Source organism: Apus apus, chromosome 16 (assembly GCF_020740795.1).
Source record: "Apus apus isolate bApuApu2 chromosome 16, bApuApu2.pri.cur, whole genome shotgun sequence".
NCBI classification, from domain to species: Eukaryota; Metazoa; Chordata; class Aves; order Apodiformes; family Apodidae; genus Apus; species Apus apus.
In genome coordinates, this window is record NC_067297.1 from 12073391 (window position 1) to 12090803 (window position 17413).

Here is a 17413-nt window from a genome sequence, read left to right on the forward strand (position 1 = left end):
TAGAAGCAAACTCTTACATCTTGATAAAGACCACTCAAACAGGATAATGGTTCTGCTTGATCAGCTAACTCTGGGTTTGGTTGCATGTCATTTATTTCAGTTTGTACAGAGAAGTTTGAACAGCTGTGTGGAAAAACACTTCTTCTTAGGTAATATAATTTAAAAGTGGTAAATACACAGTATTTAAACTTGATACACCTGATAAAGTTAAATGCATAATAAAGGGGTAGGAATGAAACACAAGCCTCGGTCATCAAACAAACAGTATAAAAATCAGCAATAGTTCCAAGATCTTAGAAAAGAAACAGCTCAATTGCCTGATAGGTAGGAGAGGACCACCAAGAAAAACTACCCAAGACAAGACGCCTGGTTTTCCCCTTAGCACTTTCCTGTGTGCTTTCAGAGCCACAAAGGCTTAGGACCCAGCATTAAGCCCACAGTCAGCACTGGGCTTGCTTGGAAGGAAGGGAGTTGGGGAAATCAAGCTCTAGCCCAGTTCCAAGGCACAAGCAAAATGTTTACTTCACTGTAAGGAAAAAAAAAAAAGCCAACTTGACTACTAAGGAATAGCAGCTAGGGAACTGAGCATTTGTATATACAGTACAGCTTCTCTAACAGGGCATGCAGTTAGAGAGATGTTCCTCAGACAGCCACGCTTTATGCTTTCAACAGAACTAACGGCCAGGGGAAAATAATCCACATGGAGTTTCTCTCAGAGCTGTGCCCTTGGCTGCAGCCCTCCCAGTCATGCTGGAGAGTGCCTTGGGTAAGGGCTGAGCTTTTGGCTCCTTAGGAACCAGGCCCCTCAGACACTGCTCTGTGGTCAGAGCTGAGGCCCAGAGACTGTGGCTGGGCCTTGAGGAGCTGGCACAGCTGTTTCTGTTCAGAAGCTGCGTTGCATCTGGCAAACCTGTTTGGTAAATGTAAACTGTCTCACTAGGCACCAAACCACAAACCCGAGATACGCAGCACAGGGCATGGGTACAACACACACCACACATGGTACTAACTACCTATAAAGAACCAGATCCCCCACCCCACCCTCCTTTTTTTTTTTTTTTTTTTTTTTGTGGCAGAACAAGTCCATTTACAAGGTTATAAGGACCATGCTGCCCACACACACACACACACACAGAGATATTCCTGCCTGAAAAATCCTGTTTGCAAAGGGGGGAGCAGGTGCTGCAGAAGTGCTGGCACCCAAATTCCCTGTTGGGTTTTTCCCGTAGCTGACGCTGCGGGGCTTTGGCATAGCCAAACTGGGAGGAAAACAGTGCGTGTCCTATGGCTCCAAACTCCATAGTGCTGCTCCTAAACCACAACCCAGCATCACTGGCTTTGGAGAGAGACCAGCAGCACAACGTTTTGGGAATCAATGGTGATTTAGGGGGAGCATTGCTTCAAGTGACCAAAAGATTGAGGGATGGTTTGTGTAGGCACCTGCGCACTCGCTACCGCTACGCCGGCTTTAACGAAGACCCGTCCTGACCAGGAATCCCCAGGCCAGATCCAACTGCAGCAGGGCCAAGGACCTCAGAGCTCTGCTGCTTGCAGTGCCTGAGGTCAAGGAAGACAAGGGGACAGTCACTTCCCCAAGGCAGAGCACCCGGGGCCAGAGATAGCAGGCAGAGTTCCTGCCTTAACCAAAACACTCAGCTCTCTCCTACTGCCTTTCTCCTCAGGGCAAAGAATTACACCTCAGCAGTCCCTTACATGCCTGGGACATTTGAATCCTCCCCTCTTTCAGGTTTCATTTTAAATGCCTCACTCAAGGTCACACAACCACATCAGACTGAGAAGAGGTCAGACCTTCCCCCCCAACACTCCATTTCTTGAAACAACTGTAATTACCATGATCCCTTTTCTCCAGCAAACCCTGACTTTTCTCCAGCTCACCCACACTTTGCCATTCTCCAGCTTTGAACACAGAGAACTTGGGAAAGTGAGTCTGGACTCCAGAGTCTCTCTCACCACATGATAGATTATTATTATTTTTTTTACAAGCACCACAAAATAATCAGAGTAATCTGACTGAAGGTGAAAGAGCTCTTCATAAGAAACAATCCATGAAGTAGATACACACTTAATTTACTAACAAGCCTCTAATCCACAGGCATTCACAAATTACTGGTAATGAACTTGCAAAAGATACATAGCATTGGCCCCAACATCCATATTAAGAGTTTGGAAAACAAAAGTGTCTTTGAAAATTACTAGCTAATCTAAGTATTTCATTAAGATCTTAAATTCTAAGCAATCCCTAAATCTATACTTATAAAATAGCATAAGTTGTATTGTTTTTAATTGTAGTAAACCATGTAATGTACATGGAAGTGAAGGATTTTACCCTGAATTTTATATTTAATAATATATCTACCTAGATCAAGTAAAAGATTTAGAAACAAACTGTTGTTAGTGCTTCTTCTACTGTCCAAAACAAACATTCAGCTAAACACCACCTTTCACTCCTATGTCTGCAGCAAAATTAGTTCAGACTGAACTTAAGCCCTTAAATACCTTTTCCTTTCATATACTGAATATTCAGCTTACCAAGCCCTAGTCACACCAAGACCTTAGGAAAGGTGTTAATTACCTTGGAGGGTAATTAACCTCGCTTTCTGAACGTCCGGAAGATGCAGTTGAACACAACTTGGCTCACAAAAGTAGGCATTCTTTAAAAAGCTGAAAAGGTGGGGTTTTGCTTTGTTCCCATGCAGTTTAAAAAGGTGTCCATTAAAAACAAAGCAGAACAACAAGGAACAGATGTGACATTTCCGGTGGGTCCTGACGTCTCCAAGTGCACAGCTTCACCCTTCTGTGTGTGCCCACCAACTCCACGGTGGGCATCCAACACCCTGGGATGCTGGCTTCAGTCCCCAGAAGTTATTTGGCATTAAAACCAAATAAAAGCAGTTCCAAATGCATTTTTTTTGTTGTTGTTGTTGTTTTATAACTGTTTCTCTTTTTTGCAAAGCACCTGTCGCTGCTCACCAGGGCAGCTCACCTCTCTGCTCTCAGCCAGCACCTCTTCCACAAGAAGTCAGCAGTCCAAGGGACCGGAGATGTTCAATGTTTATGGCAAGTAGTTGGATGTCTTAAAACATGCTGCTGTGGAAGCTCTGCATCCAGCACGGCACTGAGCGAGCGCCGCGGCATGCTGTGCTTGCTGTGGGCTCTGCTGATGCTGCTCATCCTCGGCTGCACTTCCATCACGTGCCCCGGGGCCGAGTCGCTCAACAGAACCATAAAGTCAGTGTTCAGGAAAGAAGTTCCTCCTCTCCCACGTTGGGCAAGTCGTTGCACTTCAGATTATCTTCACTGCCTTGTTTCCTGTTTTAAAAGGAAATGAACCAGTTGCTGAGCGACTCAGAAGAAGGCAAAGCAGATAATGACACCAGCATCTTTGATGACACCTTTTGATTACACCCTTCCCCACTATGGGACCTTTGGGACCCTGAGCACTTGTATGTGTCCCACTCCCAGCTCACCTGTAGCAGGCTGGAAGTGCCATAAAAAGTTGCTCCTCAGCCCACAGGAGGGGCAGGATATGCCGTGCCCCGGAAATCATCCCACAGAGTGGTTATGGGTCAGACAGAGGGCATGCAAACACCCCAGTCACGGCCCTACATGAAAGATCCAAAGCCCAACTCCTCAAATTCTCCTGTGCTTTGCAGGGATTTTCAGACAAACTGCAAAGACCTCCTGGGGCCAGGGTGATGTCACTTACGGCAGCAGGTTCCCAGGGGCAGACAACGACCGCTCCTCCCTCTTGCTCCCCTCAAACGGGTTCCCAAAGGATCGCTTCCGGATCATCGTTTTAACCAAGATCTGCAAGACCAGATTGGAGTTTGTGAGGGACACTTTCCTTCCATTCAAGAGCACCAGCAGCATCCAACCCCTCATGCCCCACTAATTCAGAAAGCTAAGGAAAACAAGTCAAAGTTCTCTTTAGGAAAACAAAACAAACCAAAAAACTAGGCAGCCAAAGGCATCACTAGATTTGAAACCCAAAAGGATCTCACTGTCCACACAGGGCAGGGTTACACTGTGGTTCTCACCACCACAGTGGGTAGCAGAGAATAAAAAATAATGAGCTTGAAAAGAGATGACATCAATTCACCAAGCATGGCTCCAGGCAGGGGCTGGTACACACCATGGCCCAGATAAAATCTCCATCCTGGGAAGCTCCAGTAGCCCCTATGCCCAGATGGGCAGAGCAGGGCAGGAGCTCCTCATGCCTGACCAGAACATTCACCCCCAGCTGTGGGCAGGTCCTGGACCAGAGCAAATACAGTGATATTTAGGCAGCCAGCTCGAGCGTGGAGACCAGCACCGCACTACAGGTCCCTCTGGGGCTGCTCTGAAACATCCCCCCACGTGGTGGGGTACAGCCACCTCCAGCAAGATGCTGAGACCCCATCTTGCAGCGCTTGCTTCCCAGAGAGGGAAGGTCTTTGCTTTAATCCTACCCAAAGCTTTTGCTCTTCAGCAGCAACCTCCAGCTGCTCAGGACCACCCTGGGGAGCAGCACGGACCACCCACAGACCATCACATCCCCATACTCACCACCGTGGCCAGGCTGGGGATGTGCTTGACCGAATTCTCCACTTCCTCCTCCGTCACCTCGACCAGGGTGCAGTTCTCATCCTCTGTGGGCAGCAGCTCCGCTCCGTTCTTGGTGACCCAAGGGTGCAACTTCAATTAATAATACAGCCTGTCAGGAACGATTTCCTCTTTTTCATAACTCAAACAACACAAGCCTGGCAAACGCATCTCCTTGCCCCAGCTATGGCCCCTACATGCTCCTGCAATACCAGGGAGCAGGGGAGAGCTGTGCCCTGTGAGCCAGCTCACCACGGTGCCACCAGGAACGGTTCATCCCGGAGCAGAAAACGTTGTGGTGTGGCTCATCCAGATCCAGCTCTGGCCTCATCCACACAACTGAGCATTAACCTTGGTGACCTACAGCACTGGGCATCTCAGATGTTTTTAGGGAAAAAAAAAAAAAAGACCTATTTTCACTCCCATTTTATAGATGAGACAGCGCCAAGAGGCAGGAGCGATTTATTCCAGACCATACGTATGAGCAGCAGTGATGGGGAGAAACCCCCAAGCCCTGGCAGAAAGCCCTCTTCCTCCTTGCCCACACATGGTGTCTTGGGTGGCTGCAGGAGAAGGACAAAATGGTTCAGCAATTCCCCCGCAATCCTTTCCCCCTACCTTAGTCTCCATTTTCTCAGCTTCTCGCCCCTTCCAGGCTCTCGCAGGGGCGGAGGACCAGAAATCTCCTGTGAAAGGCTGTTGCACAGTACTTTCCTGGTAGCAGAGGAAATACTGTACTCAGGGGATTTCCTTTTGCCTGTGACTTCTGTAGGCACCAAAGGTCCCAAAGCTGAGCAGGTCCCAGAACAGGGGAAGGAGCTGGGACTTACCTGCCCAGGGGCCCTGGGCACAGGGGAGGACCTAGCCTGGCGCGATCAAACTGACTCCCAAAAAGAAAGGTGACCAAGGAGAAAGGAACAGAAGTGAAGCCACAGCCAACACCAAGGGGTTGGGTCAGTACCTTGATTTCTGGGACCGAAATCCTAGATTCGGGATTTTTATCCAGCATCCGTGAAATCAAGTCCTTCAAGAAGTCTGTGACTTCTGGCCTGGGGAGAGACAAGATGGGGAAGGGGATGGCTTCTGCCTCCCCTCCTCACCCGGAACTCACCACCATGGGCAGACAGGGGCTGGACCTCAGCCCTGGTGGGGATGCAGCTCCGGGTGCTCATGCACCCAGCTGCCACACAGCCCCTCCTCCCACAATTCCCCAGAGAAGTAAAATAACTCCTTTTTGGGCAATTTGAAGCATGATCCCCTGTGTACAGGGCTGGGAGAGCCTGACACCAACTCCACCCAGGCAAAAACCCAGTAGGCAGCAACTGCAGAGGTTAATCTGTTCCCTTAAACACCTCTGCAACTTCAATCACTCCTTCTTCAGCAACTGCAAATGGAGAGATGCTGCCTTTATGTTTGATGCAAAGAAAGTTTTCCAGGGCTGAGGTCCAACAAAAAGGTTCAGAGCTTGAGTTTTGCAAAACCTCAGCAGAGCAGGTCCAGCCCACCCAGGCAGTGCCTGAGAAGGGGCTCAAAGGAGCTTTAAAATAAAGGGATGAGGGTTGTTTTTTGTTGTGGTTTTTTGTTTGTTTTCTTTTGTTTGTTTGTGGTTTGTTTTTTTTATACTTACTGGTCTGGAAACTCCAATGTTTGTGTCTTGATTTTATTGTGTAAACTCAGGATCCTTTCATCCATAAAAGGGCACTGCCACCAAGAGGAAGAGCAACAACCTCAGTTAGGAAGCAGCAGAGAAGCACCCGGTTGAGCATCAGGATCAAGTAGGGTTTGAAAAGAGCAAGGAGCCATTTACAGAGAAACAGCAGAACATCTCCTACTATGTCAATGTCTTCTTTTAACACAACAAATATAATATTGATTAAAAATGACAGAATTATTACAATAGCTCCTTTCCTAAAAAATCTGGCCAGACATAGATTTTTTTTTTCCCCTGGAGAAAGAGAAATTCAGTGGTTTTTGGCTGCACCCACAGACAGGCAGAGGTTTCTCATTTCCACCCACACATCCCTGTCTCCCCATGCCAATCCCTGACTGCTTGAACAAGGGTCCAGGGGGCAAATCCCACTGGGACAGGAGGCATGCACCAAACCTCCCTGGGACCACCAACAGCCCTGAAAAATCAATCTCCTTACCTGCCCAAACACGAAGCAGTACAGAGTGATCCCCATGGCCCAGACATCCAACGCCTGCAGAGCGAAGGAAGCACAGTTAGATCTGCAACAGACCATGTGTGCAAGGAAGATTAGTCCAAAAGCTCCTCTAATTGCTAATAAATACCTTTCCAGAGAAGATTTTCCTGGTTTCTGAGAGCGTTTCAGGGGCCATGAAGGCAGGGGTGCCCACTGTGTTGGTTAAGAGGGCATCAGCTCCCTTGAACTCGTTGCTCACTCCAAAGTCAGCAATCTTGACGTGTCCATCTTCCCCCACGAGGAGGTTGGAAGGTTTAATATCCCGGTGGATTATCTTTTGATAGTGCACTGCAGCCAAAGGGAAAGAAAGTGGTCCAGCAGCAGAGAAGGAACCACAAAACCCCCCGCAAATATAAGACTTTCTGCCAACACCACGACCAGCCCCAGCTTCAAAAACCCCTGTGCAGTGGCATGAACCATTCGAAATGGCACCACACAGCAGCAGAAAGTCCAGCCCCAGGTGGACATCCCATCCTTTTTGCACGGGCACTCACAGTATTCAATGCCCTTGATCAGATCCTGGAAGTAGAACCGAGCCTGGTCCTCACTGAGAGGTTTCAGGGTTGGGATTTCCATCACGGGGCTGTGAAGGCAACAGAATGGAGTTTGTTTCCCCACCTGGATGCAGCAAAACAGGTCCCAGGAGCTATGCTACCCGCTGGTGACAGCCCACAGCCCCAAACACAGGCACAGAAAGGGTGTACACGACTACACCTGAGCTGGGGAGATGCTACCCAGCCCTGGAGGGGATCCACCATGAACCTCCCCATGGCCTCTGGGTCCTGTGCCTGCCTTGGGCAGCAGAGCTGTCCACCCACAGACCCATCCCACGTTCATGCCTTAGTAGGTTTAAATCTGGAATCTAATACTCACCCTTGCTTCACCAGCTCAAACACTGAAACACAAAAGAGAAGGTGGGTACGCATCACTTACAGGTTAGAGCTCCTGTGAGCACAGTCTCAACACCAAAAGCAATTGTTTTAATGACAAAAATTCTAAAAAAAATGTATTTTTTTAAAAAAGGAGATGCCATCTTATGAAAGGGACGTGGCAGTTTGGTTGCTTTCACTTGCAATTAAGGGGATGCTGCCAACTCCCTTCTCAGTGCAGCAGCTTCAGCACCATCAACTGCCCTTCACACTCCCCGTTTGCCTGCAAAGCCCTGGCTAAGCCCAGACCACGAACCAGCCTCTGCACTTTGCCATGAAAACATCACACCCTCCTCTGCCAGGCCAGGCTGAGCATAAGTGATGATGGCAAAGAATTCTCTCTTCCAAAAACCTGTGTATTTACATCAAGCAAACCACTGCAGGCTGGAGGGCAGGTCAGGAAGGAGTTCGTTTGTACCATGGATAATTAACATGTGCCTTGCTCTTGAAGCCAAAGAAGCAAAGCTACTTTCTAGCAGCCCCAACCTCAGAGCTGAGAACATAAATGCTGGTACCTCTCACGGCAAAGCATGCCCTGAGGTTGAATGAAAGCCTATAAAGTGCTATCAAGCACTATAAAACACTCCTGTCTGCTTGTGAACCCTGACTGGACTCCTTTTGTTCTGACTACTAGGGGGGTTTTGCTCCTCCAGCATATCCAGGCCATAGTCTGGAGGAGAGACCTCACCATGCAGGGGGACCCCCTTGCCCCCAACCCCCCTGACTGCAGGGGGGTGGGCACTTACCCATGTACAGGTGGTCCTCACTGGGATCATCCAGGACCTGCCAAAGGAAACAGAAAGGAAATCAAACAGCACCAACAAACTTTGCAAATTAAACCCTGTGATTTTTTTGTTATTTAGCAGCCATCCCAGCTCTAGCACCACCTGCACCACTGCATGGTCTGCTCCCCACATGGGGTGGCGGAAGAAAAAGAGGGCAGAGATACAGCTCTGCTTTGAGGAAGTAAATATTTAAAACACACAGGAAGCACCATCTGACTCATGAGCCAAATAAACTCCAGCCTGCATGTCCTTAATCCTTGATTTTTGGGCTGTTTCATGCAGTCAGTGGGTGGAGGGCAGGGCAGCTGCACCACAGAACCTGCAGATACACCAGATCCTCCCCCAAACCCATCTCAGTGCTGGTTTCCTCTAAGAAGCAACATTTTTCTGCATTTCCCTTTTTGGGCAGAAAGAAAAAAATATTATTTTGGGATATGGGAATAAAAAAAACCCCTGTTTTAAACTGGGGAAAACACCAGTCTCCCATAGGCAGGACCTGCCACGGCCATCCCAGCCCCTCTGCAGTCACCCCCCTCTGCCCAAGCCAACGTGTAGCCTAACCCCACAGAACCCAGGCTCCTTCACCCTCAGGGTGGGTTTTGGGAAGGGGTTTGCTGGCACTCACTTCCACCAGCTTCACCACGTTGGGGTGGTCCAGCTTCTTCAGGATGGCAATCTCCTGGTAGACCTGCTCGATGGGCCCTTTGGGCTGCAGGCAGCCCTCAGAGGCAGCTTTGGCACCACGGGGTGGTGGGCGGCCTGCAAGAAGGGCAAAGATGGGGGGTCTGGCTGGGAACGAGCCCCCAGGGTCCCTAAATCACCTCCCACCCAGAGCATCATCTCCCACCCTAAAGCTTTTGCACCACTTACGGGGGAAGCCCGCCTGTCTCATCAGCTTCTTTTTGGAGAGAACCTTCATTGCCTGCAAGAGGGGAAAAAATGTAGGATTTGGAACAAATCAAGGATAAAATAGGGCCAGTGAGATGGAACCAGCACAGAGCTGGGCAGGGAGTCTGTGGAAGGGATCTGTCCCTGTCCCCCATCCCACCCTCCCCGCTGTGGGCTCTGGGGACACGTGCTACTCACATAGTAGGTGTTATCATCCTCGTTGTAGGCCAGCTTCACCACCCCATAGGAGCCCTGGAGAGGGGCACAGCCACAGGGAACAGTTAAGGACAGTCAAAAAAAAAAACCCAGCACCAAACTGGGCTCCAGGCTCCTCCACAGCCCAGGTCCCACTGGGACCACGGAGCTGTCAGGGGTAGTGGGACACCCAGGCTGGCAGCACAGCGCCGGCAAAGAAAAGCTTCAGATGCCCCATTTTGTGGGAGGGAGGGGGGAATCGCCATCACACAGGCTTGGCAGCAAAAGCCATCCCAGTGCCCTCCCCAGATCCCCCCATCCCACCCCAAACCCGACCAATATTCACCTTCCCGATCTCATCCTTCAGCTTGTACTGGTTGAGCTGCACACAGTCCTGTGGGGAAAGAGGAAGGGTCCAACGCCAGCCACCAAACCCCTCCCATTTGTTCTCCTCCTTTCCAATCTCCAGCAAAACTTTCCTTCCAAACTCCCTTTGCTCCATGACCCCCCAGCAGCTCAGCCACGCGTCGGCGTCTTTATAAACCACTAATCGCACGTGTTAATGGCCGGGCAGGCAATGGTGCCTGCTCAGGTGGAACGAGAGCGCGCCAGGCGGGCGGCCCCGGGGGGAGTTTTAACACCAGCGACAGGTATTTGTCTTTCTTACGGGCTAAACAGCCGCTGCTGCCTGTTTTCTGGCAGGCTGGGGCAGGCAGGGCCCTTCGCTCTTCAGGTCTCAGAGGCTCGCTATTTTTATGTATGAGGGAGAAAGAAAAAAAGCCGTGGCACGCTTCCTGAAACGCTGCCCTGGGAGCTGGTGGCACCTACAGATGGCACGAAACGTGGCGAGACGCTGGTTCCCACCTCCCCAAGAGCTGTGCCCACAAAGGGCGGAGCAGGACATCTCGCCGCCTCCCCCCGCGCGTCCGCGGGCGTGCCGTGGGGTTTGGTCCCGGAAAACCAAGGCAGAAGCAACGCCACGGGGGTGGGAACCTGGTTGGAAGGGAGCAGGAGTAGCAATGAATCCCGCTCACCTGCAGTCCGGTGATGGACACGCGGTTTGACTCCACCGTGGGCCGCCGCGGCAGCCGCGGGGAGGAATGCGGGGAGGTCACCGGGGAGTAGGGCAGGGACGGGTAGATGAAGCGCTGGCTGGCGCCGTCGCGGCCCCCGGGCGAGCGGGCGGGCGGCGGCTGCTCCTGCAGGGAGAGCTTTCGGCCGGAGAGGTGCAGCTTGGCCCTGGGCTCCCGGCCGTCCGCAAACCCCTCTCTGCCGGGTGCGTTCATCTCCTCCTCGCCCGCGTTCCCCGTCGCGTCGTACTCGGTCACCACGATGAGGGAGGCCATGGCGGGGCGGCGGGGGCTCAGCGGCGGGGGCACCCGCGGCTCCCCGGGCGCTCGGTGGGCGCAGCCTCGGTCAGGGCCGAGGGGCAGCGAGGCGGGCGGGCTGCCGGGGACGCATGAGGGCATGGCGCGACCGACGGCTGCATCCCGGCCACGCTGCCACGGGGAGACGCGCCTGCGGACACAGGGCGGCTCAGCCAGGCTTCCCTGGGAAGCGGGATGGCCTCCGACTGGTCCTTACTCTACAGATTAATTCCTTCATCCCCTGGGGAACAGTAAAGACAAGGGCAGCGGCATGGGATGGCACCCAGGGCTTGTGCAGCCACCCTGCCATGTGACAGAGCCCAGGCAGGGACTGGCCTCAGCTCCCAGGCTGCTCCTTCCACCCCTTTTCTTTAAAAACACCCCAGGGACTAACAAACCCGCTACAGAAATACCCCAAAAAAGGTTGTTTTACAGGGACAGGATCAGGCCCTGCCCTAAGTCAGCATAAATACTGCTGAGTTTCCTGCCATTCTGCTCCATCCCATGGTCAGAGCAGACACGTCTCGGCCAAACACCCCCAAAATGAAGCAGTTCATGGGCACAGGCACCTGCTTACCAAGCGTGGGGGGCAAGATCCACCCCCTCAGCTCACGGCCTCCTCCTGCAGCCTGTCATTGCCAGCAATTTCTTTGCCTCCCACCTAGTGCTTTACAGCCTTCTGTGCCAAAATCAGGCTCCTGAACCTTGGGATAAATGAGAATATAGTTCTGTTAGCAACAAAATATTCTTTTTTTTTTTTTTTTTAATTAAAATAAATAATACTTTAAAAAGGGGAGAAAACTGTGTTAATTCATACACTCTGGGAACACCGCAGCAGCCAGGGCACTTCGAAGGTGGCTTGGCTATAAACCATCACTCTTCCCTGCCAGAATGCTGGTGCTGTTTTTCATTTCTAGATTAACAAGTTGTCACAGAAGCAAGAGAAGAAAAAAAAAATCCCGAAACAAACAGCCCAGAAGCAGGAACAAGGTTTGAGGCGTTTCACTGCCTGGTTCCCACACCTCGGCGAGGCGGCCGGTTAAAATTAGCTCCACTCTTCTCCATTGAAGTTTCCATGATGCACCCGCAGCACAACCGCTCTGAATCAGCCCAGCAGAAATTACAGGTCAAGCACAGAAATCAAATTGTCTCCCTCTTCCTCGAGGCTTTACAATGGCATAATTCCCATTTTCAACACCAACCTATAAAACTGAGCTTTTTTTTTTCCCCTAAGGTGGGATCATCCCGGAGCTAAAGCCGACCCGGCACCGCTCGCTGCTTCGAGGCGCAGGGGATGCGAAGCTATAAATACTCGCGGGAACAGCAACAAGGACAAACTATTCCAGAAATGCCACGTTTCATGGGGCTGAAGCAGCTCCCAAACGGGGCTTTGTGGGGCAAGACAACCAGGAGCCCCCAGCAGAGCCAAGCCGAGCCGGGGCTCCGCATCTCGAGCATCGTGGATGCGAAATTCCCCCCGTCCCGGTGCTGCCGGTGGCCTTGGCAGCATGTTTTAATGCACTCCCAAAATGGATTGAAATAAGCAGGCGTCCCCCTCCCCCCCCCCCCCCCCCCCGATTCATCCCAAATGCACAGGGATGCATCTTGAGGCCAGTTGCCATTTGCCCAGCTTGCTTTGGGCAGCCCGCCAGCAGGCACATATAAATAGCCATCCCTCGAAGCCAGGGCTGATCCCAAACGCTGTGCCCTCTTACCCTCACCATGCACCATGGCCGCACCAAAAAAGGCAGCTCATCAGGGAACTCCAGGATGAAGCCACCCCAGGAGCATCTCCGACCACGGCACCAGCCCCCAGCAGTGGCACAGCACAGCCAAGTGTCCTGTCCTGCCCCAGAGCATCCTCTGAGTCTGAATTTCCAAGGGCTGAACTTAGAGCAAAAGTGAGTTATGAAGTCTCTGCCACACTTGAGAGCCGAGCGTGCCCTGGCTGGTGGGAGTTAATTGGCTTGACCAGAATAAACATATCAAGGCTGATTAACGCGAGCAGGCTTCCCCACGCACTGGGAACAGGCTAAAAGTCATCCCAGCACCGTCATAACATCAGCTAGGGGGAGGAATTGGAGCTTTTTTCCCCTTTGCGAAGGGGCCAAGCACAAGATTTTGCAAAAACTGCCCTGTGAGATTATACCTTCTCCAGGAGACACAAAAAAGTGGGACTCCACTGTCCAACACAGCCTCGTGGGACATGGGACAACTGCTAATGATAATGCAGCCAGTTTTCCTTAAAAGCACACAGGGAGAATGAGGAGGAGGAGAACAGCCATATTCCCAGCCAGAGGGAAAATTAAAATAGCTGGCATGGGGGGAAATAAATTCAAAGAGGGGAAATGCAGCTCGGGGGCTTCAGCTTCACCAACACAGCCAAGTTCTTGCCTGGGAAAAAGTGGCACATTCTGGTCTGCACTCCAGCAGATCCTTATGTAAAAGCGAGCAGCACATGCCCACAAAATCCTCAGGAAATCTAACAGCCTGGTGTATAGGAATGATTTATCAGCACAGCTTTTGGCTGCAATCCATATATAACCCGTAGTGGCTGCGGCAGGATTATCGAAGCAATCAGTCCCGCATCTAATTCAGCAAGGAGAGGGATATTAAAATGAAAAGAGGTCTGTGAAACCCTGGCAGCAGCTCTCCCTCTTGTTCAGTGCCCACGTGGCTTAACGGAAATGAATGGGAGTGAAATCAGCCCCCGCCAAGGTGAACTGGTTTTTACAGCCCCCTCCTGCCGCCCCAGCTCTGCTGTCAGCACGCGGTCCCTGCTGGGATGTGGCCACCTCTGGATGGGAACATGGTGACCAGTTTTGGGGGGCGCAGAGGACAGTACCTCTCAGCCAGCACTGGCTGCACAGATTTAAACCAGAGCATAGAGACACAACGGCCTGAGCTTCCCTCCCTGGAGCTGTTTCTCTACCCAGGCACAGGGTGGGCGACGAGACGATGCCTCCAGCTCCTGCCACCTGCCACCCACTTGTCTTTTCTTCCCCTTTCCTGCACCCTTCCCTCCAGCATGGCCAGACACGGTGTGTGGGTTGGACCCATCCACCTTTTCATAGGGAACACTTCATGCACTGCAAAAAAGCTGCTCATAACTAAAACTGAACACCAGCCACCTAAACCCAGGCTGAGGATCCTCCCCTGCTGCCACTTGAGCCTGCAGTGAAGAGTTAACTGTGGCCAGCACAGGGGGCAGTTATGGGCTTTGCTGGGCACAGTCCAGTGGCTATTTTGCTGTCCCCGGTCACTCTCAGCGGTGGAAGTGGCAGTGCCAAGAGCAGTGTCATCTGCAGCACCAGGGGCACCACTTCCCTTCCTACGGGTGAGTGCAGACCTTGCCAGATATGTATTAGTCACTGTAGTATACAAAGACCATATGCTTCCCTGCCTGACTTTTAATGGAAAACAAACAAACAAACAAAACTCTCAGCAGCTTTTCTAGAAGTCAGAGGACACAGAAAATAAAGATACTGGAAACAGGCACCAAGTCCACATCTACACAGGGTCTCTGTGCCCATGCAGCAGAGCTTTCCATTGCCCCTGGGGCGAAAGGAAGAGCCTCCTGCACTGCCTGGGCCGTCCCACACAGGGTGGAAGGAACTAGGGGAAAAAATGCAAAGCCAGGCTGGTGGCCTTGTAATGGCACCAAGTCCAGTGGCAGGATTCAGTAGGAATCCAAAAACATCTTCAGAAAGATTTTTCATAATCTTGATGATACCACTTAATAGTGCCTAAGTGCCTGTCTCAACACCAGAGTGGAGCTCCAGACATGGCTTTGAGCTCAGAGCATCATGGCCTCATCCAGTGCTGCCAAGTGGCTCCTGGCTCTCCTGGAAACAACAGCTCCAGCCCACCATGCCCACGAGAGAGGAAACAAGAGCAGCTCTGCACTTTGTGAACACCACTTAACAGACATTAGGGCTGAGTTAAAAGCAAAGCCTCCTCCAAATTACCTCCCCAATCTGATAACAGTTGCCTTCCCCAGCACAGCGCTGGTGGATCGGACACCCCTGGCAGTGCTCTCAGGGATGTACATGCCAGTTTTGTTGGCAGTTTTTCCCAAACCAAAGCGCTCCTGGAAAGAGGCCAGGAGAGGGATGAGGCTCCTTCCCCTGGGAGAGGGGCTGCCCTCTCTCCCACAGCTCCATGGCACCATCTTCTGCAGTCACCCCACTGCTGCTTTTGGTCCTTACTGTCCATGCTCCAGGTGTTCCAGATGCTCCGTGCCACACACGTGGTCGCAGGGCTGCATCCCACCCCCCAGCCATACTCAGTCACTTGCTGCAACCCAACCTGTGGCTTCTCTTCATGAGACCTGTCCCCTGTATGCAGCCACTCTGCCAACTCCATCCCTTCCATCTTCTCCCGGCCTCTTACTTGCCCCTCAACCTTAAAAATCCTCCTTTTCCCAACCCCACGGCCTAACACCCCCCGATCCACTTCTCCAAGCCCTCACCTACCCTGGGGGTCCGCGGGGGCAGCCCCCGCCCCGCCACACCCCCCAGCCCGGGATGCTGCCGCTGCCCATCGGGTACCAGCGGCACCCGCCGGGGCTGCCGCCCGGAGCGGGATGGGTGTTTGCGGGGCCCGGGCGGCTGCGGCGCAGCTCCCCGGAGCGGGATGGGGAAACAACAGCCCCGGTCCCCCCGCCATGGCGACAATGCCTGCCCAGGTCGGTTGCGGGCCCCGCGGGAAAGCCCCGTTGGAAGAAAAAGCCATTTTCTGCTAGCAGGGCATCCCCGGCCCGGCCCGGCCGCCCACGCCCGCCGCGGGTCCCTCCGGGCGCGGCTTTGTCTCCGCATCCCCCGGCCGGGCCCGCCCGGCCTCCGCCCGCCCCGCAGCCCCCGGTACCTGGCGGGACCCGCCGCTCCGCTGAAGGAAGGGGGCTGCCCCCCGAGCCCCCCGGCCCCCGCAGCCTCCGGAGCCGCCTTCGCTTTCGGTTCCGCTCCGGCAGCGGCGAGGGAAGGAGGGAGGGATGGAAGCAGGGAAGGAGAGGAGGGAGGGAGGGATGGGAGGAAGGAGGGTTAGAAGGAGGGAGGGATGGAAGGAGGGAGGCCCTGCTCCGCCCCGGGGAAGGGGAGGTTTCCCCCCGAGCAGCCGCATCCTGCCCGCCCACCCCCAGAAGCCCGTCTTTCGGGTGTGCTTTTGTTGGGGTTTGTTTTGGGGAGGGGTGGTGTTGTGGTTTTGGTGTGGTTTTTTTTCTGTTGTTGGCTTGTTTCTTTTGTTTGGGTTTTGAGTTTTTCTATGTGTATTATTATATTTTTTGTTCAGTATTCAATTTCCCCCCTCCGGCCGGGCTGCGCGGCCCCGCCTCACCCTCAGCGCAGCCGCGGGATGCGGCCCCAGGTGCCCCGGCCGGTCCCGCTGCTCCCCCGCGCCCCGGAGGGACACAAACCCCTGCATCCCCCTCCCGGCCTCTCCCCTGCACCCGGGAGCAAACACGGAATTCCCAGCGCGGGATCGGCTGGGTCCAACCCGCATCAGCTCCCCCGGACCTTCCCTGAGCGGGTTGCCCGACGCTTCTGAAACCACCGCCTCACGGGGGGTTTAGAAACCAGTTGTTTGGAAATGTCACAGCGGCCGCTGTCAGGCCAGCGGTGCCACCACCGAGCAGGGCTCCGGGACGGGGGCAACGCTGCCACACGGACACTGCCCCGAACTCCCGGCTGGCACCACCTCCCGTGAGTGTCCGTGCTAATTACTTGGGGTTTCTTACCCAACACGCTCCCATCAAGCGCCACTCCCGCCGAGCTCACCTGCAGGGCTCTGAATGACTCCACGAAGCTTCAACCTTGAGCAGACCTGAAGGCCATGGCTGGTGCAAACCTTCTTCCTCATTTTGCTTTGAGACCCAGTTCGGGCTCTGTTCTGACACTGTAGAGCTCCCAGGAGCAGAGCTGTGCTTCCATGCCAGCTTTATGAATAAAACCTGCTAATTTGAGCAGGATCTTGAAAGCCTCTCTAGAAATCAAGTTTCTGCACTTAGTGTAAAACAGCAGGAGATCCCAAATTTTGTATGTATTGAAGTCATCAGTGCTCATTAATGGAGGTCTGATAATGAAGCAGAGGGGTGAGCCACCAAACCCAGCACCCCTGTGAAGCCCACCTGAGAACCCAGGTTACTTTTCACTGTCACAAATAATGCTCATTGTTTTAAAGCAACACTAATTAGTGTGATGTATAAACTAGAACTTGGACTGCCCTCATTTTGACCGTATCTTGGAGCTTCTCTCTTCCTGCCATACCCAGCAGGGCTCCAGTGGAGCCAGGTTTAGGTCTGGTCTTGCTTTCTCATTGCTAACGATGCCACAGTTCTCCGGGTGTTTACACTAATGAAGTTCAGCCTGTACGCAGACAACATGGTGGAAGGACTGGCACCCTCACCCCTAAGGTTCACCCCCAAAAAGTTGATGCAAAAGTGCATCCCC

General features: G+C 52.8%; 1 protein-coding gene across 3 annotated transcripts; it reads right to left on the reverse strand.

The window, feature by feature from the left end:
• Nucleotides 1–75: 75 nt before the first annotated feature.
• On the reverse strand, nt 76–16027 carry CAMKK2 (calcium/calmodulin dependent protein kinase kinase 2). 3 transcript variants are annotated; one of them, XM_051634118.1, is made up of 18 exons: nt 15837–16027; nt 11548–11674; nt 10638–11121; nt 9950–9997; nt 9607–9660; nt 9391–9442; nt 9146–9279; nt 8482–8518; nt 7680–7701; nt 7301–7389; nt 6895–7094; nt 6750–6803; nt 6230–6303; nt 5564–5651; nt 5221–5316; nt 4567–4695; nt 3728–3828; nt 76–3330 (listed from the first exon to the last, which is right to left on the reverse strand). In XM_051634118.1, exons 3-18 carry the CDS (start codon nt 11070–11072, stop codon nt 3258–3260), a joined length of 1686 nt encoding a protein of 561 aa, XP_051490078.1. In that variant the 5' UTR covers nt 11073–11121; nt 11548–11674; nt 15837–16027; the 3' UTR covers nt 76–3257. The 3 variants fall into 3 exon arrangements, with proteins under 3 accessions (XP_051490078.1, XP_051490079.1, XP_051490080.1); XM_051634119.1 differs by lacking the exon at nt 15837–16027 and adding an exon at nt 12173–12469; XM_051634120.1 differs by lacking the exon at nt 5221–5316 and having other exon boundaries at nt 15837–16025.
• Between the last annotated feature and the right edge of the window lie 1386 nt (nt 16028–17413).